The sequence below is a fragment of the Candoia aspera genome, chromosome 14, assembly GCF_035149785.1.
Source record: "Candoia aspera isolate rCanAsp1 chromosome 14, rCanAsp1.hap2, whole genome shotgun sequence".
NCBI classification, from domain to species: Eukaryota; Metazoa; Chordata; class Lepidosauria; order Squamata; family Boidae; genus Candoia; species Candoia aspera.
Genome location: NC_086166.1, coordinates 18090462 through 18117403, shown reverse-complemented (window position 1 = coordinate 18117403; position 26942 = coordinate 18090462). Strand labels below are relative to the sequence as shown.

The 26942-nt window shown below is 45.5% G+C and overlaps 1 protein-coding gene across 1 annotated transcript in view; it reads right to left on the bottom strand.

Annotated features, from left to right (window-relative positions):
- RAB26 (RAB26, member RAS oncogene family) overlaps positions 1 to 26942 on the bottom strand; it is a 173250-nt gene that overhangs the window by 24143 nt on the left and 122165 nt on the right. The window contains exons 4-5 of the mRNA XM_063314828.1: positions 18054 to 18120; positions 7646 to 7698 (exon numbers count right to left, since the gene is read on the bottom strand). Coding sequence (XP_063170898.1) covers positions 7646 to 7698; positions 18054 to 18120 — 120 coding nt within the window. The remainder of the gene's footprint in view (positions 1 to 7645; positions 7699 to 18053; positions 18121 to 26942) is intronic.

The window sequence follows — 26942 nt, the reverse complement described above, 5'->3', positions numbered from 1 at the left end:
CTCTCGGTCGTATGGTCAGGAGTAGGGTCGGTGTAGGCTTTTTTTTTTTTTTTAATTCAATTTAAACAATTTCCATGGCCACCTTTTTCACTATTCTGGGCAGCGAACAAGAAATTAAAACCAGAAAGCAACATAACTCCATTAATTAAAAAGGCATTGCAACCACTATTGATCAATATATCACATGCCAGAGGTCCAAAAGAACCATTCTATACACTCAGTAAAACAACAACATCCAGACCAACCAACCAACAGGGCTCACTTAACACCTGGCCCAAATGCCCAAGAAAACAACCAGGTCTTTATCGCTTTACGAAAACCCAACAGGGTTGAGCCATCCAGATTCTGGGGGCAGGGGATACTGGTCCACAGACATGCACCACGACAGAGAGGGCACGACTCCTGGGTCTCACCGTTGCTTAATGGAAGGGGCTGGGAGTGTGCCCACCCTGTCATCTCTGGTGGGGCAAACAGAAACAACCTGGGACGGTTGGCCCTGCATATGTGATGCTGTCCCTACTCATCCTTGTAAAGTGTTCCATGCGAACCAAGCCATTATGGCTGTATGTACACAAAGCAGACGCATAAACTGGCCAACCACGCTAGCCAACAAGTTAACCCATTTCCTCTCATGGTATGTGGTTAGTATATGTCATGCAGGCCCAGAAAACCGGGCTGGGTAAAAGGAAGCATGATCAATAAACATGGTTAAATCCTGGCTGAGCATGATGTGCAAACACATTGATAAGCTTCATCCACAGGAATGTTCACTACGCCAAATACAGTACTCAAGCAAGCCACATTATATCTCTTTGTCACATATTACCCAATCACTACCACATTACAGCTTCCTTTGTATGAGTAAATTTCTCATGATGGATACCCAAGGTGCATAAAACAAACTATTCTTGAACACATTTCCAAAGGCCAAGAAGGGATAGAAAACACGGTCCTAATTCCCACACACATGCTGAATTTACTCACCGCACTTACACAAATTGTGGCTTTCTATGAGTGAACCCTTCTGAGATTTCAGGGTGTTCTCACATAGTATCTCATACAACTATGGTCCCTTCAAGTTCTGCCCATGTGTAATATTGTGTGAGAATGGCCCTGGGAGACAGTGGGAAGAGCCATAGCCAGGGGAACGGTCAGATAAAAATTGGGGGCAGGGCAGACGTCTTGGAAGGGACCGTCCCCCGTCTCTTGGGCTGTAAAGGCAATGGGGGAGAAATGTACTTTCAGACTTGCAACTGTAAAGATTAGAGTAACTTCACAATGAAGTATATTTAGTTCATCTGTACATGCTTCCTGTCTGGACTACCTTGCAAGGCTGACACCATATGGCACTGTGCAAACTTGGGTGCCCCATGCCCAAATACACTCATGACCCTGCGCTAAACCATTACATGGTTTTGCTTGGCTTTGGTTAGTTTGTTGTGTGGTGCTAGCCAACTGTGGCTTATTCAACAAACCACGGTTAAACAAATTATTTGTTTTTTTTGTTCAAGAGGCTGTCCCAACCCAAACAGGGATCTAGGACTAACACTTCCCTATTTTTTTTTTTTACAACAAATGAAACTAGTATTAAATTGGCCTATTGACATGAAATCAGAATGACCAGAAGCAGCCTCCCTCCACCCTGCCCCACACCATGGGCTCATTAGTCACCATCCTGCACTTCCCGCTGCAAAAAATGGGCCATGCATTTCCTGTGCTCAGTCCTTCAACTGCTCCCAAAGACATGGAAGATGTGTCAGGAGAAAGTCAAGTTCCAGGACATCCAGACCTGCCTGCTGCCAATAAATCCTGCCCCTCCCCCAGCTCAAATTGATTGAGGAGATCTGGAGGTAGAAGAGTGATCAATTAGAGATCATTAAAAGGTGTTCACAGCCTCACCTCCACAGACTGCAACTCATTAGCCAGCAGCTGCTTCTCTAGCCTCAGCCCAATCCCACAGGACACAGATTTGCAATCTGTATTCCTCTGTAGCTCAGCTGGTGTGCACAAGGAAGCAGGAGGACAGCATTTGGGAGGGGTTGTAATTCTATTTTAAAGATGCGCTTGGGGGAGAGGATACAGGGAAAATAGTCCTCAGTGGAGAGAATGATAAGGTCGCACATGCAAGGTACCCTTCTGGGCCAAGCCAGATACACCGTTTGATGCGTAATTCCATTGTTTAGTCTGTTTAAAGGGAGTGAGGCTGTGGAGGACAGAGGGAAGAAGAAAGGGCCATCATTCTCAGCCGGAACTGGCAGAAAGTGGGATCTCCCCACAGAGAAGAAGGCACTTGAAGCTCTTTGAAGAGCCCCTTGAAAGCCCCAGGAATTGTGGGTGGGGCAGGACTGGGGCAACTTCCCTGCCCTTGGGCATTATTCCTCCCACTCTGTGGAGAGTTGACTGATGCTCCTGCAGCCAATTCCCCTCATGCCAGCGGGTGGCTGCGGGTGGTTCCTTGGCTCCGTTTAGGAAGGGAACCGCCACTGAGGGAGGGAGGGAGGGAGGGGCGGGGCAGGACTTACAGAAAAGACCCCTGATAAAAGGGAAGCACTGACAGTTCTCCTGCCATTTCCTGTAATAATAAAAGCCTGAGGTCACGCAATGAACCTGGTTGACAGGCCGTTCAGGAACATGCGAGAAACAACTTCATGAAATTTAATATATAAAATTCTCTGGTAACGTGATAATGAGGCTCAATTTTTAAAAGGAGCTTTAAAGGGGGTGAATCAGTTCCAAGGAGCTAAAATACTACCAATGGCTAAAGGATCATTAGAGAATTACGGCATCCTATCGGCAGAGTTCATGGAGGGCACCTAGTCCAACCCCCTGCTTGAGGCAACACTGCAAAGTGAGAGAATTTCTAATTGATGGCTCAAGTTCGATTTCAGTTTTCTCTGGCAGGATCATCAGAGGTTCCCACTTCACTAACTTCAACCCTTAGACCCAGCCTAATGGTCCTTTGTTGGGCATCTGACATGCTATACATCTCCCCCACCCTGCCTTCTCTTTTCCAGGCTAAATATACCCAGCTCCTTCTACCTTCCCTCGCCAGACTTTGCCCCATTCTTCTGAGAATGGCTGCTGTCCACTTCTCCATTCCTCAAATTGGTACACAGCGTTCTAGATGTGGTTGAGCATGTAGAATAAAACGGAATGTCTGATGCGCTGGAAATTAAGTTGCCATTGATGCAGCCTCCAATGGCACCAGCCTTTCCTTGAAGCTGCAGCCCCAGCTGCCTCATGTTCAACATGCAAGGGATGATAGTCCTGAGTCCTCTTCCACACAAGTTCTTTCACCCAATGGGGAGGCCAACCGCCTTCCTTTTCCACCCGTAGCCTTCCTGGATGCATCTGGTGGACACGGAGCACCCTGGTCAGCAGGATTCTGGCTGAAGAGGCCCAGGGAGGGCAAGCAGGAAAGGGGGCTGGAGAACACTCCAGATGTTAGGGAGGCTGAAAGGACACCGCTTCCAGAGTTCGTGCTGAGGGAGGCAGACAAAAGCAGCCTCTTCCAGAACTGGACAAGCGTGGAGGATGGGTTCGATGCCACCCTGCTGCAGAGCCGTGCCTATGGATCTGCTTGCCTGCCTGCCCGCCCAGGAGTACTGAAAATGGTGCCAAGTGGTGTCTCTGGCACAATTATTGCCTGAAATCTGCAGAGGCTGATAAGGATGCAAATGGCGTCCATGCACGGCTGAACAAGAGGAACAAATGCAGGCTTAAATTTAAGAGTTATTCCCCGGGTTTCAAAAAACACACAGAATCTATTTCAACCATTTGATTGCTCAGCTGGGCTATATGCCCAAATCCACTGCAGCCCTGGTTGTAAATTTCAGGTTTTAAAGAAGCCACTGGCCCACAAACCTTCTCCCAGAGTTTCTGGGGTGGAGGGAATCAGAGCAAGTTGTTCCACCCATGCCAGGCAGTTTGGGGCTGCATCATCGCCTTAAAACAGCATTTCCCAACCTTGGCAACTTGGAGATGCGTGGTCTTCAACTCCCAAACTTCTTAGCAATAGCCATATTGGCTGGGAATTCTGGGAGCTGAAGTCCACTCATCTCAAAGGTTGATGCATTTTAAGCTATTGGAGGTCTGTGGCCAAAGGTGACAAATTTCTCTTTGGGTGCAAAAATACTTAACATGAAATCCAAGCAGCTTCTTTTCCACCCCACCTTCCCTGGCTACAAACCTGGTCCAGCTATTGGCTCTGCCCCCTTCCCTCCATGCCTCAGGAAGACTCCCCACACTTACTTGCCTGGAAACCCTTAAGGCAGATCACCAAGCTGGGTCCTTTTGTGCCTGTGCTAATTAAAAATAAACAGCAGATACTTGCAAATCTGGTTTAAGGAAGGAATGGGAGGTGTTGGCCAGATACTGCCACCCAGAGCTGAGACTCTGTGCAAAACAAAGCCCCCGCCCCCGCATGGCTGAACCCTCACCCTAACCGTAAAAGAATACACAAAACGAAACCAGATATTCGCTCTGCACATGTGCCCCTCTGCAGCCAAGGCCAGGTTCTTTTTCCGTTGCATGAGTTCAAGGCAGCCCCTTCTGGCCTTTTCTTTCTGCAACAGCACTAAAGGCTGATGGCCTGACGGCAGACACCCCAGAAGAAGAACGGTCCTTGGGGATCACAGAAACCAAACTCCTCTCGGACGTGGCCCAGGGGATGGCAAGCGGAGAAGCAGCAGCACATAAATATGAGAGAATAAACTGTGCTGGGCTGGAGGTTGTCAATTTGCATTCAAGAGCAGTGGAAAGTATTTAAATCAGCAGATGTCTAATTCTTTATTTGTATTTGAACAGGGAGAGAGCACTGCAATTATCAGTCCACTCGATAAACATCTAACTTCGTACGGACAGAGATGCCAGGCAGTGCCAAAGGACGGAGAACTGAATGCCAGCAAATGAGCTACGTGGTGCAGAGCACCAACCCCAAGAGCCAGATGGGGGAAAGGGGCAGAGGCCGAACCCCAAAGACAAGAAGAAGGCAACACAGCTCCGAACATGTCCCATTTGAGGGAAGTGCTTCAGACAACCCTCAGCGTTCAGCTATTGCATTCCTCTCAACAAAAACATAGTCAGGCCATCTTAAGTATTGAGAGATTTCTGTTGATTTCTGTTGATTTCTTTGAATTTATTAGCTGCCCAACTCCAATGAACTCTGAGAGAGTCATCACTGTTGACATTGCACAAGTCTGTCTGAGCCCGGGACCAATGGCTTCCCTACGGAGCTGCTCTCCCATGGCAGAACCAGGGGCTGGCCGTGCTGGTTGTGGGGTCAACACAAGCTGGGAGAGGGATGCCGAGAGGCAGAATGCAAAGGAGCCCTTGCCTTTCCCAGGCACCCAGCAAAGAGCCTCAAGCCCCAGCCTGTGTCGCAACTGGCATGCCAAACCCAGATCTCAGTGGTCACACCTGGATCCAGCTCTGAGGTCCTGGCTGCCTCCTGGGTTGCATCAAGTTAGTTATTGTTAACCAGGAGGTGCACCCATATTTCCCCCTCTTTGAGAGACAGAGCCCCACCATTTACCCTTCTGAAGACAGAGATCAGCTGTGGTGACGACACATCTCAGGCAATTGTGATCTTCCATAGGAAGGGTGGGCAACAACGGTCCGTCCCAGTGGTTCCTGGACCGCAGCCATTTGCTAGGGCTGATGGGAGTCACAGGTCACCTTGTCCCTTTCTGCTCCAGAGTGTCAAGACAATGATGTTTGTCCCTGGGATGCCTGTGGCTTCCTGAACCTGGGTTTCTGCTGTCACTGCGGCTCAGCATGGAACCGCAAAGCAAGGCAGCCTTTGAAAACAAGGAGGACCCACAGCGCTTAGAACCACCTGCCTGTCTTTGGCACCATCCACGAATCACAAGCTGAAGGAAAGCCCCAGCCTGGATCACTCACGGATCCAGCCCCATTCAAACAGAGCACCCTATTTCCCCCGAATGAACAAGCACTCCAGCTGGTCAAGGAGAAAGCAGCTCTTCCCTCTTGAGGAAGCAGAAGGGCAGAGGATGTGGGGCAAAGCTGTCAAGTGCAAAAGGCCCATGTTCCACAGCCAGGATTTTGGCTTTTCGGAGCTTGAGGCATTCTCTGTTTTTTGCTTGCTTGCTTGTTTGTTTTACTTGTTAGGCCTAATTTAGGGCTAAAAGCGTACCTCAGATTGTCAGCAATTTTGCAGCCAAAATTTGGTGGAATGACTGGAAGGGTCATAAAGGTCTGGGGAAAAAAAACTCAGAGGCCACGTGTCTGGGACTCACGGAGGCCCACGTGATGCCACAAGAATGCTCTGGCAAAAAAGAGGCCGAGGTTGGTGAGAAGGGAAGGAACGAAGCTTCAGCTGAGTATTTCACCCAGCTAAACAACAGCCAGTCATTCATTACTTCTCAGAGATTTTTACTATCCATTTCTACTATTCTGGCCTTTAACTTACTATTGCAATTCTGGCACATCTCGCTCCCTTCTTATTCCTGCAAGTCATCTAATTCTGCATCCTTCAGCTTCCCTCCAGGCTCCCTGCGAACCGTTATTTGTAAAAGTAGGGGGAGATCCGTCACAATGGCCTACTTAGGCAGGCAGCGGCTCCGCTTGGCCAAAACCTTTCCAAGCTCTGTGATGCTTTCTTGCCTGCAAAATGGGAGACAGCTCCACAGAATGCCCTGCTCTTGTACCCTGCAAGCCCAAGTAGTCATGTGGTAGGATGAGGGTTTTGGAGATGCAGAAGCTGAGGAACCAAGCAGCGTGTGCAGTGCTGGAAACAAGGTACTGTACCTCCAAAACCTCAGTTCTGCCCCGGAGGAGAGAATTTGGCCTATGAAATCTCCTTCAGTGGCCAAATTCTGCAGAACAAAGTTGGTTCAGTCTCTCAGGAATGCCACATTTGGGCAACTGAAATTCACCCTGACAGTTTGTCAAGAAAGCACATTATGCTCAGAAATTGGCCACTAACATCAAGTGTGGGAGAACCTGCAAATTCCTCCATGCCAGGGAGAAAAGTGATTTCACAGCAGGGCAAAGCCTCTGGGAAGATGGTACAGAAGCTTTTTCATGCGCACACACACACTTTAGGGGTGAAGTTGTGCAGGAGCAGCATGCAAAGGGAAGGGGGGCCTCGCTAAGAGTCTACCTCCTCTCCCATCTCTGCTAAGCACCGCTGGAGCCAGGCTGGAGCCGGGCAGCAGTGGCGTCGGTCTTCTGCTCTTGGGCTTGTCCATGTCCCACAATCCTTGGATTCCAAGCCTGTTCTAGAACAGGAGCAACTAGAAGAGAAGGATCCACTCTGGGAAACCCACCACCTGAGCTGCTTCCAGAAACTTTATCCCTACAAGGGATGCAAGAGGTTGTTGGGTTTTTTTTAAATCCAGGGACGTCAGAAGAAATGATGATCCCAATCAATGTGCACCAGAGAGGAAGAAGCAAGTTTGATTTTGCTGCTGGCATGTTGCAGCCCTTTCCTTCTCTCTCTTGCTTCCATGTTTGAAGGAAGAGAAGATGGAAACCAGCAAGATCATTATGGGGAAAAAGAGAAGGGGCAGAACAACCTTCAGCTGCCCTGCTGCAGGACTCGTTCTGCATGGATCCACTCTTTCAGCACCGGTGTCTTTGCCCCCCTGGGTAACATCAACCGCTTGGAGTCCTCAAGACTTACCTGAATGTTGTCAAAGGATGCTCGGTTTGTGACATCGTAGAGGAGCAGCAAAGCTGAAGAAAGAAGACAGGGGAGAAAAGAAGAGTTCAGCACTAAAGGCATTTGCAGCTCAGCTATGTCAGCCATCCCTAAATATGTTATGCAGGCTAGGAACAATGGGACTTGTAGTCCACCTTACCCAGGAGGCCCCCATCTGGGAAAGGCCATGATAAGGATCTACGTAACTTGTTCAATTAGGGCAGTTTATCTGGCCTTTAGATTGTCATAAATGTGTTCTTTGGTTACCTTTTACCCAAAAGATGCCAAAATGTGCTCACTTAACATTTACATGGAGAATTTATGCCCATCCCTTGTACTGTAGTGACTTCCAACAAAGCATAAATGGAAGTGGCTGAAAATACCAACCTGGTTGGAGGGGTTTAATGGGTGGATTCCAATGCCTTGAAAAAGGCACCCCTGAAAAACCCTGACCAGTTTGGGGGGATTTAAGGGGCAAAGCTTAAGATGCCCATTTGGCCCCTTGAAAGCGACAGGAAGCCAAACCAGTCTAAACATTTTGGCTCCTCCCACTTAGGAGAGGACTGGCCACACCCTCTGCGGCTCCCGGGCGGGGCAGAAGGAGGGAACTGGTCCCAGTTAAACTGTGCTGCCCAGCCTATTAATATCAAATCAAGGTGTTATTAACACAATTAAAATATAGTATGTTATTAACAATAACATACTATAAGCAGCTGATGCATCCAGCTGGAAATTTATCATTTCGTATAGAAACCTCTGAATGGAAACAAAGTGCTACAGACTTGCCACCAGTTCCTGTAACTTGTGAGAAAGAGAAGAAAGAAAGTTTTGTGTTAGTAGCAATATTATCATCTGGGTGCTCCGTTCCTCCTACACATTCACAAGATATTACCAGTACAAACTTACTACAGAGTTTTACAGTTCTGGATTTCCAAAATTCTCATGAAAATAGAAAATGTAACAAGAGCTACAAGTGCCTGAAGGAGAAATTCGTACAATGGAGCGGAAACGGGCAGGGACACACGGGGGACACTTTCGGCAGCCTTGCAGGAAGTCGGTTCTCCCTCCAATGTCTGCGCTAGCAACGCTGTGCAGCAAAATCCCAGGCTTCTGAAGGAGGCATATAAAGCCCCTGCTCAGCTTGGAGTTCGAGTCCTGAGTAACTCCACAAGCGGAGCCCAAGTGCCCTCTGCACAGGTCTCAGAGGGGCCGGGAAGGGAGCAGCATCCAACCACCTTCAACTGATCCTGAAAGCAAACCAAGCCAACATTTGAAAAGGCGGGGCTCTGATCACACCGTTGTGGCCACCATTCTGACTTTTTTGACCATACCCTGCCGACACCCCTGGCTGGCTAGCACCTAAATAGGAGACCACAAGAAATCCAGAGTTGGAGGCTGGACTTAGGAACTAAAAAAAAATCCCCCCAAATTCCAACGTCAAACAAACGATATTGAGTGGCCATGAGGTCACGAGGGCTTGAGCTCAGCGTGAAGGAAGCACTACTTTTCTCTCAGATTTCATCCGGTCACATCAGGCAAACCACAGCTGAGGCCAGAGTGTGCTAAACAGACCAACTTAATCCAAATGCAAGTTAAATCCTTTGGGGACTTTCCAGAACATCAAAAATGTATCTCTATTCACCACAAACCCATTTAATCTTCATTATGTAGCAAAATGCCAGAGTTTTGCAACATTTGTTTTAATTCTTGTACCAAGGTAAACATAAGAAATTAAATTCAACAATTAAAATATGCCCAGCCTCAAATCAGTGTCTGTTCATGTCTTGAGAAGCCCCCAGTGTCCAGAATAAAAGAGCAAAACGCTCATTTGGCACGGATGCCATCTGCTAAGACATCAAGATGACATAAAGCATTTTGAAATCCATTCAATTAGAATTCCATTCAAGCTTTAAGCCATCTTTCTCCCAGAGGGTTTTTTGGCAATTGAACCAATCACAGTGGTGCAGATACAATCTCAACTTTAATTACAAAAAGTGACAGTTGCTGATAATGCTGCAAGAGGGAAGGAATTAATCTTCCATAATGTTGGTTTAGTACTGGCCCTCCAGACAGTGTAGGAATGCAAGTCCGGGAATCCCAGGCAGCATAGCCAACATCCGCAGCACATTCCTGACACAACTGGAGGAAACCAGTTCTGCAAAGGTTTCCTCCAATGCTTAGGAATTCAGCCACATTGAAACTCTGAAGCCACATTCACAGGTGCAAACTCCAGACATCAAGACTGCATGGTGATTGTGTGACTTGCGTGACTCTCCTAGGCCCATTTTTGGCAGGTCCAAAATCATGGCTCAATGTGATTAAACTTCTAAGTCAGGAGCTTTTTAAGACTTATTCCTATCACCCAGAGAGAATACTCTGCTTCTAACACAGGAAATGCCTGCAGCCGGATGTAGCACAGACTTCAAATTTTAGCAGCAGCCCCCAACTCCTGCTGCTTAGGAACTTCTGCAAATCAAGAGTTTTTTTCCCACTTTCTTTATGCCTCTGTTTCCACATATTTGCTGCCTTTTGCTACTAGACTGGGGAAGGTCACTGTTAATATATGTTTTCTACTACAGATTAAGGTTACTATGGTAACTAATCATTTTGGCTGGGTGAAGAGGTTGAATTTAATTGTCCCCTTTTCACATGTTAATGGTTGCATTGCCTAAGGGAGGAACTTGCCTGAACTTGTTTTAGTTTCAGATTCCCTTCTGTGTAGGTTTGCAAAGAGTATGCAGCTGAGAGAAATCTCTCCTCTCAGCAAAAAGCCTTTAAATATGCCTGTTTTCTGTAAATAAAAATATTTTTATAGAAATTCCTGGTGTTTGACTTTTCTGATCTCTCCTGGGCCAAATGCTTTCTAGCACTCTGCCAACAGTCACTCAAACCATACTCCTCGCTTCCCAGTTTTTTTTGGGGGGGGGCAACAATGAGAAGTGAGAATAAAAACTAGTAGGGGTGATTTGGGATTACAAGAAGTTGCACTGTAGGGACTTCTGTCTAGGAGCAAGAGGTTTACTGGACACCCCCCAACTAATTCTTTTCTCAACATATTTTGATGCTTAATTTCTCTTGTCATGCCAATTTATACATAATGAATGGGAGCAGAAGTTGATGATCCTTCGCAGAGGTAACCTGGTCAACCATGGCTGATCTTGAAAAGTTAACAGGGTAAAACTGGATGGGAGACCATCAGATAATCCCAGGGCTGGAAGTTGAAACACATCCCTGAAGAAGTCAGTGGTAAACCACTTCTGCACAGCTGCCAAGAAAACCACATGGACGTGTCCATGGTCAAACTCAAGACAAAGCAGGCTTCCTTTACTTTCCGGCTCACACAATCCCCACCGCAGCTTAGCTAGTCCTGGGTAATGATTCTGCTGTTGCTGTACCAGGAAGAAGGGACAAAAGGCCACTTGCTCAAAATTGTGTCCCATTCTCCAAATGGCCTCTTGACTTGGGTCTGGATTTCCCTTCCATACCTCCCCTTTCAAGACAAGAATTAAATTTTGAGTTGGGACTTTCCTAACGTAAGACTTCACGTTCTTGCTCCTGTGCAGGGATGTCCAACATTACGTTGGCCACCTAAGAACATGTGCAGGAGTCCAAAGGAGGAACTGCTGATGAGCTGAAAGAAATACTTGAGCCAAAGGGTTTAATGAGCTAAAGTTGGCCGCTGTGTGAATGTGGGGAAATTCCATCTCAAGGCATTCAAAGTAAAAAAAAAAAAAAGATTAACAGACCAGGTAGTATGTGGAGCAAACAAAGTCTGGGACCATTAAATGCTGAGCAGGAGCCAATCAGGAGGGGATGTTTCCCCCCAGGTGGGCTGTTACAAGAGAGCAGGACAGCTGCCATTTTGTCTCACAAAACGAAGGGCACGGTCTTCCCTTCTCTGTGCTGGCTGTTTATTTATTTATGCTATTGGATATTTTGGCCCATGCAATCTTAAGCCATGGTGGCTTACAAAAATAAAAAGCCCAAGCCTAAGCCACAAAAACATTATCATTAATTTCAAGTTTAAGAAGCATCCCACTAACAATTTGATGGAGGTTAGGAATCTGGAGAGCAACTTTGGGTCAGAGAAGCTAGCTAAGCTATAGGTTGTGTTTTACTTCATTTACTGAGTGCCAGGCTGGGTAAATTTGTCCCGGGGTGTGTGCTTGGGTGAGATCCTGGGCTGGAGGGAGCAGCTGACTGATATCAACCTCTTCAGAAAGCAATTCTTCATTCCTTCTCCTCTCTGTCTTCTTCTTTCCAATGTTCTTCTAGCTCCCCAACCTTGCACGCGTAAGACAGATGGAGACGTCTGAATGAGGCTCAGTCCGGGAAAGGAATCTAGCTTTTAGTGCATACCTCCCTACCAGGTCAGGCTTCTGAATGAAGGGGTTGCCCCTTACCTCCCCCTGGTAAACTGGCAGCCAGGAAGATTTCTTTGGAGTTAAGGTCAGTGGCAACGTGCCTACTGAGCTTCTCAAGAGAGCTGCTGGGAGAGCGCAGCAGGGTTGCCCAAGGGGGCTTTGGAGACCTCTCCTAGGATCGGCAGGGCCCAAGCTACCACATCCCGCACATGCATCTGTTGCCATTTTAGCTATCACAAAAGGGACTGACCCAAGAAGATCTGGCATTAATTTCCCTTCCAATCAGCCTTTGCTGCATAACCATCCTGCCCCCTTTTTTCAAAAGGTCTTCCTGGATCATTCAATTATTCCTGGTGCAGAGATTCAGACAGCCAGCTGTGTCTCTGAATGACTTCCTGCTCAGGAGCCACCCTCAGGAGTAACTCAAAGAAGGTCCAGCACAGATGGCCAGTCTACAGTTTAAGGCAAGATCTGCAGCAGTTTTCCTCAGCTTGATAGCCAAATTATCAGGCAGAGTTCTCGAGGCAGTGAACACTGATGCGCCATCTCTTTGCTTCTTACAGATGTGATTCACACACAAACAAATATAAAAAAATCAAGCACAGTTGGAATGATTATTCGATATTGTTGGGATTTTTTTTTTTGGCTTGCTTTTGTTGTCTTGCACAATGTCACAATCAAGTAGGGAAATCAAATAGCTCCAGGCAGGGAAGGGGAGGAATGAGTAGCACATCCATGCAGTTGGCATGCTGGCAGGCTGATTGTCGCTTCTCCTGCAGGCCAGAAAGCCCCAGTTTCATCTCACATGGGACAGGGGTGAGCAGGCTTCCCAGGTGTGAACATCTGGATGCAGCCAAAAAGAGCATCAGAAGTGAAAGATGCTTCCAATTATAAGAGCAAAGAATTATCAGCTTCTGGCACCTGAAGAGCAGGACATGCCAAGGTGACTGTGGGTTTGAACTGAGCAAGAGCATAGATGCTCTTCAAATGCTGCCATCTGCAGAGTGTGGGAAGCCATAAATCCCATAAATTCATCTGCCTTTGGATGAACCCAGGATTCAGCCTTCCCACTGGCTGGTGCCGAATTTAGGGCCTTCCATGTCATGCAAATGTTGACTGGTGGTCACACAATACAGGAGCCACTTGACCGGGAGCGACCATTCCCACCCGTCCACATCCCTACCTTCGGCTCAGCAAAACGTCACCTGGTTCCCCGCTCTCCCCCAGCTACTTCTTGTTCTCTGGGAAATAGATGAGATTCCCAGAAGCAGCTCTCTCACTCTTTTACATTTTTCTCATTATCCTTTTAATCATTTTCACTTAACAAGCTCTCTTACCACTAAAGAAACTGCCCAGGGCTATTCACTAAGATTGCCTGGTTCCATTACTCAACTTTTAATAAACGCTTCTAGGAAGCAAATTTGGCTGACGTTCTTTAATTCTCAGAGACCTGTCTGGGAACCATTTGTCCAACTCAGTGTTTCTCAACCTTAGCAAGATGTGTGGACATCAGCTCCCAGAATTCCCCAGCCAGCTTTCTGGGGAATCAGAAGAAAATTTCTGTTTCTTCTGTTCCAGAATTTCTCATACGTTCTGCATATGATTTAAGTAAATAAAGTGGCAGTAAACAATCTCAGCCCTCGCCTTTCCCAACTTTGAACCATTTAGTTGCTCCGTATTCCATTTTACAAGTTGCTTCCTGTCATCACACGGACTCTTCAGTAGGAAGATGGGGTAGCCCAGGGCACCCATGGTTTTACGGGCATGTGAAAACACATTTCATTTTGGAACTCCCTGATCTGTTCAATTATCCTTCAGATCTTTGTAATGTGATCTGGGGTGGCCCTTCCAAATCCACCGTGTACATTCGGCAGTTCTGTTGAAGATTGGATTGAAAAATCTTGACCATTATCTGCCTAGCACTTGAGATACAGGTAGTCCTCACTTAGCAATTACAGTTGGGACCAGCAACTCTGTCGCTAAGTGCCACAGTCGCTAAGCGGAAAATCACATGACTGCAATGGGCTTACTACATCACTTCCCCTTCGGTCATTAAGCGAATCACTGCCATTGTTAAGCGACACACGTGACCACAACTTGCAATTTTACTTCCACATTCCCATTAACTCTGCTTGACAGAAGCCTCTTGTGAAGCACCCAAATGGCGATCACATGACCTTGGGATGCTGCAATAATCATAAATGCGAGCACTGGTCATAAAGCTGGGTTTTTTTACATCACTGTAACTTTGAACAGTCACTAAACAAGGCAGTTGGTAAGCAAGGAATACCTCTAAATGCAATTTTTTAGTAGTTTGAGAATCCTGCCCTTTTTTGGTATTAGAACATAAAAGGGTCTTTTCCAGTTCCTTGGCCATTGGCCATTGCTGCTTTTTTACACCTGGTTACAAATTGCATATAGCACTTTAACTGCATCATCTTGTAAGATTTCATCAACTCCTGAAGCTTTGGTGTTAGCAATATTTTCTAGGGTCCATTTAATTTTGCTTTCCAGAATGTCCGGCTCTTGTTCAGTGGTCAAATCTTCAAATGTATCAGTGATTTTGGGATATACTTTTTTGTAGTTTCATACATGTGTACCATCTCTTCTTTACTATCTTCTTTATATCTCTGCATTCTTTTATCATGCATCTTTTCAAGGTGTCAACTAGCAGCCTTTTTGCCTTCTACGTTTCAGGATATTTTTGCTTGACTCATCTTTAATGATGTCATGAATTTCACCCCAGAGTTCTTCAGGTACTCTGTCAAAACAATCCATTAACTCTATTCTTTCCTTTTACTGCATAAACAGTCAGAGTACTGCTGAAGTTGTATCTTGTTGGCCTGACTATTTTATGTGTGCTTTTAGTTCAGGTTGTAATTTTACAAGAAGGCGTTTGTGACCTGAACCACAGTTAGCATCTGGGTTTGTTTCCACTGGCAAACAGAGCTTCTTCAGAGGACATAGTCAACTTGGTTTCAGTGCGGTCCAACCAATGATGCCTATGTGTAGAGTCATTTTTAGGTTATTAGAAGAAGGTATCCTAACCCTGAATGTTCTTGGCAGAATTCTAGTAATCTGTCTCCTGTTTTGTTTCATTCTCTAAGTCCAAATTTTCCTGTTATTCCAGATGTTATTTTACTTCCAACTTTAGCATTCCAGTTGCCTATGGCATCTTTTTTGGTGTGGAGTTAAGAAGGCATTGCAAGTCACTATAGCACTGTTCAACTTCTGCTTCCTCTGCGCTGGTGCTTGGAACACAGACTTGGATCACCATAATAATGCTTGGTTTGGCTTGGATTTGAACTGAGATAATTCTGTAATTTCTTGGGCTATATCCAACCACTGACTTTGACACCCTTTTGTTACTGGGCTTCAATAACCTTTGGTGGACTCAGGATAGAGTGTGTGTGGAGAGCATCAGGAATGGCCTTAGAGGATAAGAAGAAGAGTTACTACCAAAGCAATGATCAGACAAGCACCGCTTGAGCCCATTCCAAATTTGAGTAAACACCTCTGAGAATCCCCTTCCTGATTCACATGAAAATAAAGTGAGGGAGGGGGAAGCACATTCAGACTTGCAAGATTCTGTTACTACAGCTGTTCCACTAGAAGTGGTCCTACAGCTATATGGCATTGGCACTGGTTTCTTCGTCTGGGTTAGGTTATAGGGCTTCCACGATGCTGTGTCCATCCTTATGTTCCTTGATCTCAGTGGCTTATGATGCCATCAATCATGGTATCCCTCTGTGGGGTTTGGTGGTGGGACCATCATGTTACAGTGGTTTGTCCGGGCGGAAGAGGTTGTGCCTGCAAAACTTCCATTTGTTGGGTGCCTCAAAATTCTTTCATCTTCTGTTTAACTTCCACATGAAACAGTTGGATTAGGTCATCTGTCAATTTGGGCTCTGGTAGACAGATGATGCCTAATTCCGGGCAGTCCAGTGAAGCTGTCAATGTACTAACCCAGTGCCTGGAAGCTATTTGTGTCTGGACGCGGAGAAACAGACTCAGGTTCAATCCTGACAAGAGCAAGTGGCTGTGCTTATTTGGGCCCTTGGAACTGGGAACTTTTCATCCTTGGTCTTGGACGGGGTCACAATATGGAGTGCAACCTGGGGGTTGTCCTGGACTCAGGCTGCTGCTGAAAGAGCAGGTGGCAGCTTGGCCAGGAGGAGTTTTGCACAGATCCATCTATTGCAGTAGTTGCACCTGTTCCTAGATTGGGAGGCGCTACAGTGGGTCCAAAACGCATTGGTGCAAGCAGTGTTGGATGTGCTATGGTATGCCCAAGCGACAGTACTGCTTTGTGAGCTGTACTGGTTGCCAGTTGGCATCCAGGCGCAATTCAAGGTGCTGGTTATCACCTACAAAGCCCTTCATAGCCCAGGGCCTGGTTATTTGAGGGAGCACTTATAGCCAATAATTTCTGCCCATCCTGTAAGGTTAGACAGAGTGAGTGTACTCGAGATCCCTTCGTTCAACAATGTCATCTTTTGGAACCTAGATGGTGTGCCTTCTTTGTTGGGCGCTTGCCCACTGGAACAGCATCTCCCCAGAGATCCATATGGCTCGCACCCTGATGACGTTCTGTAAATCCTTGAAAACCTGGCTGTTCTCCTGGGCCTGGAGGGAAGGCTGCTTGCTGAGTTTTTCTTTGGAGTGGCATCATCTTCTCCAGATGATCATGATCTTTTATTTCATTGTTCCTTACTTTTTAACTTGGAAGGTGCCCAGAGTCATCTGGACTCAGGCAGCCTCTAAATTAAATTAAATACATACAGCTACTCGTCTTCTATGATTCCGGATCACTAGAGGATTAGATAGTCTTCAGATGTGATTCATTCCGGTCTATTTTGGCTCTGTGACTACCAGAATGTCAAAGTTCAGCCTTGACACTTCAGTTCTGTGTTTATCTGAGCTTAGGGTTCTGCCATTCCATGTATCAGTGGTATACATATCTTCACAGTTTGTTTCTGGGCAGAACAGCAGCCAGATGTCCTTCCAGCTCTATTCCAACCGTATCACAAGCAGCAGCAGCAGTGCCCTCTGTTCTTGCTCAACCGCTTTCTGGATACTTTCCAACCCAGGAGCTCGTCTTCCAGTATCACGTTGACTCTGTCCTGGTTGTGAATGTCCATTGGGTTCTCTGGGCAGAATACTGGAGTGGGCTCCTGTTTCCTTCTCTAAAGGTAAAGGTTTCCCTTGACATGAAGTCCAGTCATGTCTGACTCTAGGGGGGGGGTGCTCATCTCCGTTTCAAAGCCGAAGAGCCGGTGTTTGTCCGAAGACACTTCCGTGGTCATGTGGCTGGCATGACTACAGGGAACGCCGTTACCTGCCCGCCGAAGCGGTGCCTATTCATCTACTTGCATGTTTTCGAACTGCTTGGTTGGCAGGAGTTTCCTTCTCTAGTGGGTTATAATTAGTCTACGACCTGGCCCTCATGGATGACCCTCCTGGCGGCATTCGCTGCCAGCCGTACAGTAAATAATGTCACTGGATGGACAAATTTCCTCCTCACTCCACGGTAAATATCCACGAAAGGGATCATTAAAATATCATGCTGTTATCGAAACAAACAGGGGAACTGAAAGCTCAGGCGGAACTAGAGTGCAATTTTAATGCTCATTCCACTTTGTGAACACTTCCAGTAATTTCAAACGGTGATCATCTCACCTGGCTATTTTTCACTTCTTGCTTCAAAAGTGTTTGAATCCATCACCCTCAGTCTCTGTTTACTTCACCTTCCCTCACTTACAAACTTGATTGTTTATATCGTTTCTTACTGTTTCTCTGTTAATTATCTCTGATTGTCTGGGCCTCCCAAGAACTGACAATGCCACTCACCTGGGAAAATGAACAAGCAAGTTCACAACTAAGCAAGCGTGCGAAATACATTTCCTATAACCTTCTGAAGCTCCGTTTTCAATATAAAAATCCAAAGGGAAGATCACAGGTATGTGCAAGATGGCATCCTTCTCTCACAAGGAAATCAATTCTCGGAACATCATAGAGGTTCTTACCATGGGCGTCCCGGTAGTAAGCATGGGTGACACTGCGAAACCTCTCCTGGCCAGCAGTGTCCCAAATCTGAAAATGGCAATAAGATAATGAGAAAGAGGTCAGCTGGCAGGTTATCCTACAGCCAAGGTGTTGACGTCCAGAGAGTCCACCCAGGGGGAGAAAGGGAGGCAACGCAACCATTTCCCCCCCTTTTTTCTTGCTGCAAGTACTACAAATCCCAAACGCAAATTTATCCTTTCAATAAATTGGATCCAGGACACAGTAGCTACACTTGTCAGACTAAAATTAATGGCAGTTTATTTAGCCATGAACACTGTTTTACATTCAGTTCATATAGACTAAAAGGGGCTATTTTGATCTGGATCCAAACCAACACTGTTTCTCAAGCAAAATTTGCAGCTTCCTTTTTTAATGGCCCATTTGTCAATGAAATGTTAAAAGAATGTTACAGTTGTGGTTGAATGGCTCTTTTAGAAATACCGATAAATTTGGCCCAGTATAGCCAATGCAGCATCACAGACATTCCAAAGCCTGATTGCTTTCAGCATGGGAGGGGGATGATGTTCAAAGAAAAGTATCTTAGGTCTCTTTAGGCAAATAGCTGTGCCAGTCTTTGCCTCCATATTTAATTATTTAAATTTATTTGTGATCTTATTGCGCCTGGTAAATATTGTTAACGCTTGTCTATATCCCACACTTCTTCCAGGGTATGCAAGAGAACAACACACACAATTTTACGTCCAGGTTAAATGAGCAAAAGATAAAGTGACCAACCCTTTTCTTTTCTGCAACAAGAAATAAATAAAAAATATTAAGGAGTTTATATGAATGCATAAACAGTGAAGTTAGTTTGAAGCATATGTTCAGAATTAATTTGTTTGCTTTTAAATGATTGTAACTTCAGAAGAAGTAAAAAGTGAGAATAACAGATAATTTTGGAATTACAGACCAAATGTCCAAATAGTCCTTCAGATGTCCAGCAATCGAACATCCAAACATGGGAAGAAAAGTAAGTTCATTAGGTCACTGTACAAGTGATGGTGGACAGGTGGGCCTCTCTGTAATGTCAACCGTTCTTCATTGTGAGGTTCCTCATTGTTCATTTTCTTTGTTCTCTTGTTACTTTCCACAGTACTGATATGCAATTCAAAAGAAAATGAGCTTCTCCAAAACCCAGTGAGTCTTCCAGAGCAAGGGAGCCTTCTCTCACCTCAGATGAACCAGTACGGCATTTCCAACAATTAGCTGAATTTTTCAATTTCTTCCACACTGGGGAACAGTATACATGAAATATTTATGTTGAAATAACTGTAGTTTTATACCTATAAAAATGTAATTTATAGATGACAAAATAATTTTCCATTGGGTTTTTTCAAACTGAGTTCAATGGGGTCTAGGGGTGGGGATTTCCCCACAAGGGACTCAGGGAAAAAAAGGCTCAGCCCCTTCTGGAGAGGTATTTTCCCCTTAATCACGAAGGTGCAGTGGAATTGTTTGTCTGTTTGATTGGTGTGCACTTGTTAGGTAAGCAGAGAAAAACTAAAGAGGGAGCACTCACTGGAAGAGATTAAGATTAGATTCTCTGGTAAAATAGCTTATTAGATTAGAGAGTGTGCAACTCACCCGAAGGAAGATGGCAGATTGCCCTGAAGGACTTGGTGGTTAAAACAGGTTTGGTTTCTTAAAAAAAAAAATCTAATTCATAGGCACGGGAACAAACAAAAAGTGTTTGAGCCTGCTCAAAAGTTGGAAAGCATAGAAAATTGGATTAAAAATAGAAAAACAGCAGTAATGTGACCTTGCTAGCAACTTCTCCAGGTATGAGATGTGTGCCTCATGATCACAGCCTTACCACAGATGTTGTGCTGCATGGTTGGCCAACATTTGCCTTCTAGAAAACTACCACCACCCCACAATGCCTCATACACTGAAGGGTTACAGGGAAAGGACCAACCCAGTATTCTCCATCTTACCCCAAGACTTAACCATTCACACATACTGTCTCTGGTGCCCTTCTGGTGGGAAACTTGTGATTGTCCAAGTGTTGCTCCAATGCCATCAACTTGGGAAATAGTGAAAGAAGCTGGGAGTTGTAGATCTGGAAGGTCCCAGTTCTCAACTCCTCTAAAATATTCATCAGAATTCCTCATGTAGTATTGCTATTTGATGTTACAGTGTTTGTAACTTATTGTTGATGTTACAACACTGACACACTTTTCCACTGAATGGCTGCTTTCCAATATTTACATTTGCATTTAAGGCATAACTGCTGATATTCATGGTAAGTAAGTATTTTCTACTTGGACTTCAAAATGAATTTGAATTATTTTAGATAATATAAACACTGAAATGTTTTCTTAAAAAATAAACAAATTAATCATCTTGAATTACATGGAGCCAGCACACATCTTGGCTGAAGGTCTTTCTTACATGCAAATTGGGTTACATACTCAGGCACAGTGGCTAAGGTATAGGACTAAAAGTGGGGAGATTCATGTTCCACCTTCAGTCATGGAAGTTCATCAAATAACTTGACCATGTCATTCTCAACCCAACCTACCTCTCCTGTTCAGACTATGAGACAGCCAGGCAGAATTACTATTAAATTCTTTATTTACAATAACTATTTACAAAAGCAAAAAGTCCTTGTAATAGATCAGGCAATGCAATTCAATCAAGTCCACCCAGGCAGTAAAGGACACCCAGGCTGCAGGTTCAGATTGTGGCAAAACAGTGAGGCAGAACTTAGCTAATTCTCTTATTGAAGCTGCAAGATTCGGTGGAGCTAGAGTAGGTGGCAAAGAGGAGGCCTGAGGCATGAGTCTGTGAATGGGCATGCAAGTTGGACTAGGGTGGAATGCAGAGGCTGGACAAGGCTGGACTGTAACATTTAGGCAAGATTTGGATCTGAAGACAAGGATGGACCTGGCTGGAGTGTCTAGGCAAGGCTTGGATCTGGAGACAAGGCTGAACTGGGTTGGAGAGTCTAGGCAAGGCTCAGATCTGAAGACAAGGCTGGTCTTGGCAAGAACGTCACGACGAGGCTTGAAACTGGAGGCAAGACCGAATTGTGCTGGAGCCATGAGGCAAGGCTTGGAACTGGATGCGAGGCTGTGCTTAGCATGGATGGCAAGGAGAGGCTTGACTGGAGTGGTGTGTGCAGGAAGCAGGTCTGCGATGACAGAAGGGGCTGGCTCTGGTTCCACACTGGCTACAGGCAAGGCTTCCGACTGAGGTAAGGACTCTTCCACAGATGCTGTGAGCTCAAAGGATCAGTTGTCTCTGGCAGCTTGCTCTTGGCGTGCCTGTCTTTTAAAAAGATCCTTTCCATGCTTTTTCTCACCTGCAGCCAATCAGGCTGCCTTTTGATTCATGCACTTGTCTTTCTCGAGTGCTGATTGGAGGATTTAAATCTCCCTCTGAAGTTTGTCCAATCAGCATCTCTAGTTTCTCCCACTCTGCTGAGTCACTTCTGGTTTTTATTTCTCCAAATCCTTCCTGATAAGTTTTGATTTCCCCTTCTGATTCAAGATAAGTTTCATTTTCAGAGTCAGAAGCATAATCAAACCTCACACTATCTCTCCCCCCAGGACCCCCCCCCCCCTTCTCCAGGGATTTCGGCCATGGTTTTAGGGGGTAGCATAAGTGGAACTGTCAGACTTCGTTTGGAACATGAACATCTGAAGTCACCTCCCAAGAGTTTTCTTCAGGCCTGTAACCCTTCCATTAGATGAGATGCTGGAGTTTCCCATGTCTTTTGTGACAATCAAGGATTCTGGAGACTTCATATTTTGGTTCTCCATTGATACAGATAGGAGGTAGGGCAGGTCTAGATGATCTCAGTGGGCTCAGAGGTGCAGATGGAACTAGCAAGGACTGACATGGATCTTCATGTGCTTCTGTAGAGTGAGGCAGAATGCCACTGGAGTAATGATCACCTCTATAGGGAATGGCCCAACGAACTTGTGGTCTAACTTCTTGGAAGGGCGTGCCAAAGGAAGGTGTTTAGTAGATAACCAAACATAGTCCCACACAACCAATTGGTCAGCGAAACATTTATAGTTGTCTTTGGCACAATCCAATTGATCTCGAAGTACCCAATGACAGGCTTGGAGTTCTTCCAAGAAGTGGAGGCAGGAACTGAGGAATGTGGTGGTTCCAAGGAAAAAAGACGCGGATGAAACCCATATGTAGCCATAAAAGGCATTGTCTTGGTGGATGAATGTGAAGAATTATTGTAGGCTAACTCTGCCAAGGCCAATAGCTTGAACCAATTGTCCTGTTGATAATTCACATAGCCCCTTAAATATTGCTCTAAAATAGCATTAACATGTTCAGTTTCTCCGTCCATCTGGGGATGATGAGATGATGAGAGGTTTCCTTGAATTCCTAGATTTTGAAGAAGCACCTTCCAAAATTTAGCAGTGAATTGTTCACCATGATCTGAGATCACTTGCTTGGCTAGGCCATGAAGGCAGAAATTGTTTTGAATGTACATTTGCATAGTCTCTTGGGCAGTAGGAAGTCCTGGGCAAAATTCTCGAGACAATAGATTAAGAGACTTAAAAAACCCAAAATGGCCTGCAACTGGATTGTCATGACACCATGGTAGTATCTTTTCTTGAAGTTTCCCAAGGGGTACATAGTAGCGACCCCAGAAACATAGTAGTCCATGAGCCCAATTCTATAATGCGGCTTGCTCAGCTGGAAGTTGTTCTAGCTCACTCTTCTGTTTCTGCACGAACGGGTCCTTTTGCTGATGTTCCTGGAGCTGTTGTATGAGGTCTCCGCTTGAACTTGATTGCTGCAAATTTCTCTACTGGAATCATTGAACGAGGAGGTATTGGAGGAGTTCCCCTTTCATATTCTGATTTTCTAGACAGAGCATCTGCTCTTTGATTGTGCCCACGAAGAATGTACATAACTCAAAAATTAAATTGTGAAAAGAATATCAACCAACGAATCTGTCTGATTCAGACTGCATGCTGTCTTTAGATGCTCTAGGTTACGATGGTACGTTCTCACTTCTACTACATGATGAGCTCCCTCCAAGTGATGTCGCCAGAATTCAAATGCTACCTTGATTGCCAGTAGCTCTTTCTCCCAAATGGTGTAGGCACCCTCCACCTGCGACAATTTTCTGGAGTAATATGCACATGGACACAGTGCCCTGGTTTTAGGATCCTTCTGTAATAGAATGGCTCCAATTGCCACCTCTGAAGCATCAGTTTCCACAAAGAAAGGTTGATTAGGATCTGGATGTCTAAGGATGGGTTCAGTCACGAATGCTGCCTTGAGTCATTGAAATGCTTGTTCCTCAACTTCACCCCAATGGAATCTGGATCTTTTCTTAAGCAAGTCAGAGAGCGGAGAGGTAAGCTTGGCAAACCGTGGAATAAAGGCTCTGTAATAGTTAGCAAAGCCTAACAGTCTCTGTACATCTTTAGTCCTTTGAGGAGATTGCCAGGATTGAAGGGCCTCTACTTTGCCTGGCTCCATTGCCAGTCTGGTGTGAGATATTCTGTGCCCAAGGAAATCTATAGTGCTCTGAGCAAACAGACATTTTTCTAATTTTGCATACAAATGATTCACTCAAAGATGCTGCAACATCGTGCCTATTTGCTGATAATGTTCAGATAACGAGGAAGAGAATATCAAGATGTCATGTAGATACATGATCAAATTTCGATCCAGCAGGTCCTTAAACACACCATTCATGAAGTGCATGAACACTCCAGGAGCATTAGATAGCCTGAAAGGCATGACTGTATATTCATAATGTCCGTACTGAGTGTGAAATGTGATTTTCCATTCATCTCCTTTCTTTATTCGGATCAGGTTATACGCCCCACACAGGTCTAGTTTGGTAAAGATTCGAGCACCCCGGATCCTCTCCAAGAGTTTGGATATTAAGGGGTAGCGATTCTTGATAGTTGTTTGCCCTAACAGCCAGGAACCACAATGAGACAAGGAATAGGTCTCTAGTGTTTTATTACTGCTACATTAGACAGAAAATCCTAACAAACTGAAGAAGCGTGGGAAAAACCCAGACAGATAAACTCCAAAAGTTAAGGCGGGTCTGACCTGTGTCTCTTTGAATGGCTGCTTAACTCCTCAGTACTACGCATGCATTTTCCCCCCTGGATAGGGGCCCCCTCCTGCTCAACATCAGTACTCATGACATTATTTCATTTAGACGATGATAGTCACAACAGAGGTGCAGCTCACCCAATTTTTTTTTTTTGACAAAAAGCACGAGAGCAGCTAAGGGAGATGTTGAAGGTCAAATGAATCCTTTTTTCAAATTTGTGTCCAAAAATTCATGAAGGGCTGCTCTCTCTGGTTCTGAAAGGGAGTAGATTCTCCCAGTTGGAAGCTTGGCACCCACAACTAGGTGGATGGTGCATCTGTATGGTTGATGAGGTGGCAGTTGATCTGCTTCCTTCTCATCAAAGATGCCTGCAAAATCTTGCAGCTGAGGAGGAATCAAAGAATTCCAAGGACTGACTTGACTGGATGCTAGGGTAGCAACAAGATGAGATGAGCATCGCTGACTTGGAAAGGTTACTGCAGTCCTGGCCCATTCAATATGGGGTTCGTGGGTTTTCAACCACTCCATTGCCAGTACAATGGGGAATTGAGAGGTGGCAGCCAAGAGAAATTCAATTTCCTCCAAATGCTCTCTGATTTTCATGGTCAGGCTAGAAGTTGCACTGGAGACAGGACCAGAACTTAATGGACAACCATCTATTGTTTCCACCAACAAAGGAGGGTGAATAGACTTCTGAGGAATTCCCCGTTGTCTGGCGAATTCCATGAAATTCATGGTGGCTCCAGAGTGAATCATGGCTTGAGCTTGGATGACTGGATTGTGAGGTAGATGTTGTTGGCATTTCTTTGTTTTTGCATGGACCAAGCCACTAGGTTACCTTGGTAATTGAGTACTTTCTTAAGTATCGGCAGGGTGAAGAGGTCGAACTTAATTGTTCTCAGTTTGGGTGTTAAAGCTGCATTGCCTGGGGGAGGGCAGGTTGCCTGGGCTTGTTTAGTTTCGCTTTTGTAGCCTCCAGCCCAGTTGCAGCCCAGTCCTCTCTGAGCGCATGTGAATGCACAGCTTGTAAAATACGTTTTTGTGCTTTCTGTAAATAAATTTATTTTTATAGAAATGCCTGGTGTGTGATTTTTCTGATCTCTTGGGCCAAACGCTTTCTAGCACTCTGACAGATGTAAGGTAACTTCCACGACTAAGTGTCTAGAAGAAGAGAGGCGGGACAGTTGATTTTTGCCTGTGGCCAACTTAGCCCAACTTAACTGCCCCTTCAAGTTGGGCAGGACCCATTTCCCGACTGCGACTGTGGCTTTTGCTTGACTGGACAATTTACGGCTAGGTGCCCTGGACTACCACAGTATAAGCACAATCCTTCCCGCCTATGTCACCCCTATTTTGCAAACAATTCAGGACTCCATCTGAGTACGGGGACAGAGATTATAGGAACTGGGTATGCTGAGGAATGATAGGGCTGTGAGGAGGCCAGAGTGCATTATGGAAGGAAGTTGGCTGGACAACTGAAAATGCAGAGAAGGTGAAGATGGTGAAGAAGAGAGAAAGAATGTGTGCTGAAACGAATGAAAGAAGAAGAAAGCGGTGGTGAACTCTTCACAAAGCAAAGGAGAACATCAGAGGCAAGGAAGAGGACTGTGGCAGTATGCATTGTTAATGGAGAGATTTTGAAAGCATCTGGGGAGAGAATTACACAGGTAAAGAAGATTCAGATGGATAACTCTGTATATACAGTAACTGAAGGAGGAGGTTGATGGACATGGCGGCAAGGATATAATTTGGACAAGTGGGATAAGGGAAACAGTGAAAGTGGCAAACGCTTGCATCACACACATTGTTGAGAAAGGAGGAGGAAGGCTGTGCCCATCATCAGTGAAGAGACAGTTCAGATCAGTGATGGGACCCATTGGGAGTTGCTGTGGCTACCACTTCCCACAATTTGCCATACAGTGGTTACTATATGTGAAGGCTCTGGAAAGGGACTTTAGTAGGAAACGACAGAACCTGGCATGACAACATGGGCTTGTCTCAAGTGATATCAGGCCTAACCTATGAAGGTGGACATACGCTGGATCTAATTTTCACCTTGGTGTAGTCAGAGCATGATCTGAGGATGGAGGACTTGATGACTAGTTCTTTGCCATGGGCACGTCACTCTGTGATCAGCCTGAAGCTAGACACCACTTTCCACCTCTACACGGTAGTGGACTATGATCCATCACAGATCTGCTTGGATTGCCACAGATGCTTGAGGGCAACCAGCAACGTGGTGGGGAATTCTTCCATGAACCTGCTAGCCACTTACATGGAGGCTGCTCGGGTGTTGGATCAGACTGCACGCTTGCGGCTCTTCCTGACCACAGACCGCTGGGTGGGTGTTGGTTTACCAGGAGATTGGTAGAAAAGATATCTGGAGCACTTTTGACAGAAAACTGGGAGTAGATACGATTGAGGACAGGCAGAGCATCACGTTCAGGTTTACAACGTGCTGCTTAAGGGCAGTGAAATGTCACTATTTCTCTGGCCTTGCTGCATCAATGGAATTCCATCCAGCAGTATAACTTTAATTCAGCAGTGTAACTTCAATATTCCAGGTGCAGCACCAGCTTCCTATAGGTTTTTGAGAAGAATTCAAGGTACCGGTGTAGTCTACAAACTCAGATTGGGTATGTGCAGAGGAAATTCATGGGAGCATCTCCTCTGAGTTAGCTCAGGCTGGCCTGTTCATTCTGCCTCTGAAAAGATGTTCTAGGTATTCTTAGTCCAGGAAGTGAACAGGGCAGAGAGGCTAACAAAATCCAATCTAACAGGATGCTGGGTGCTCCAC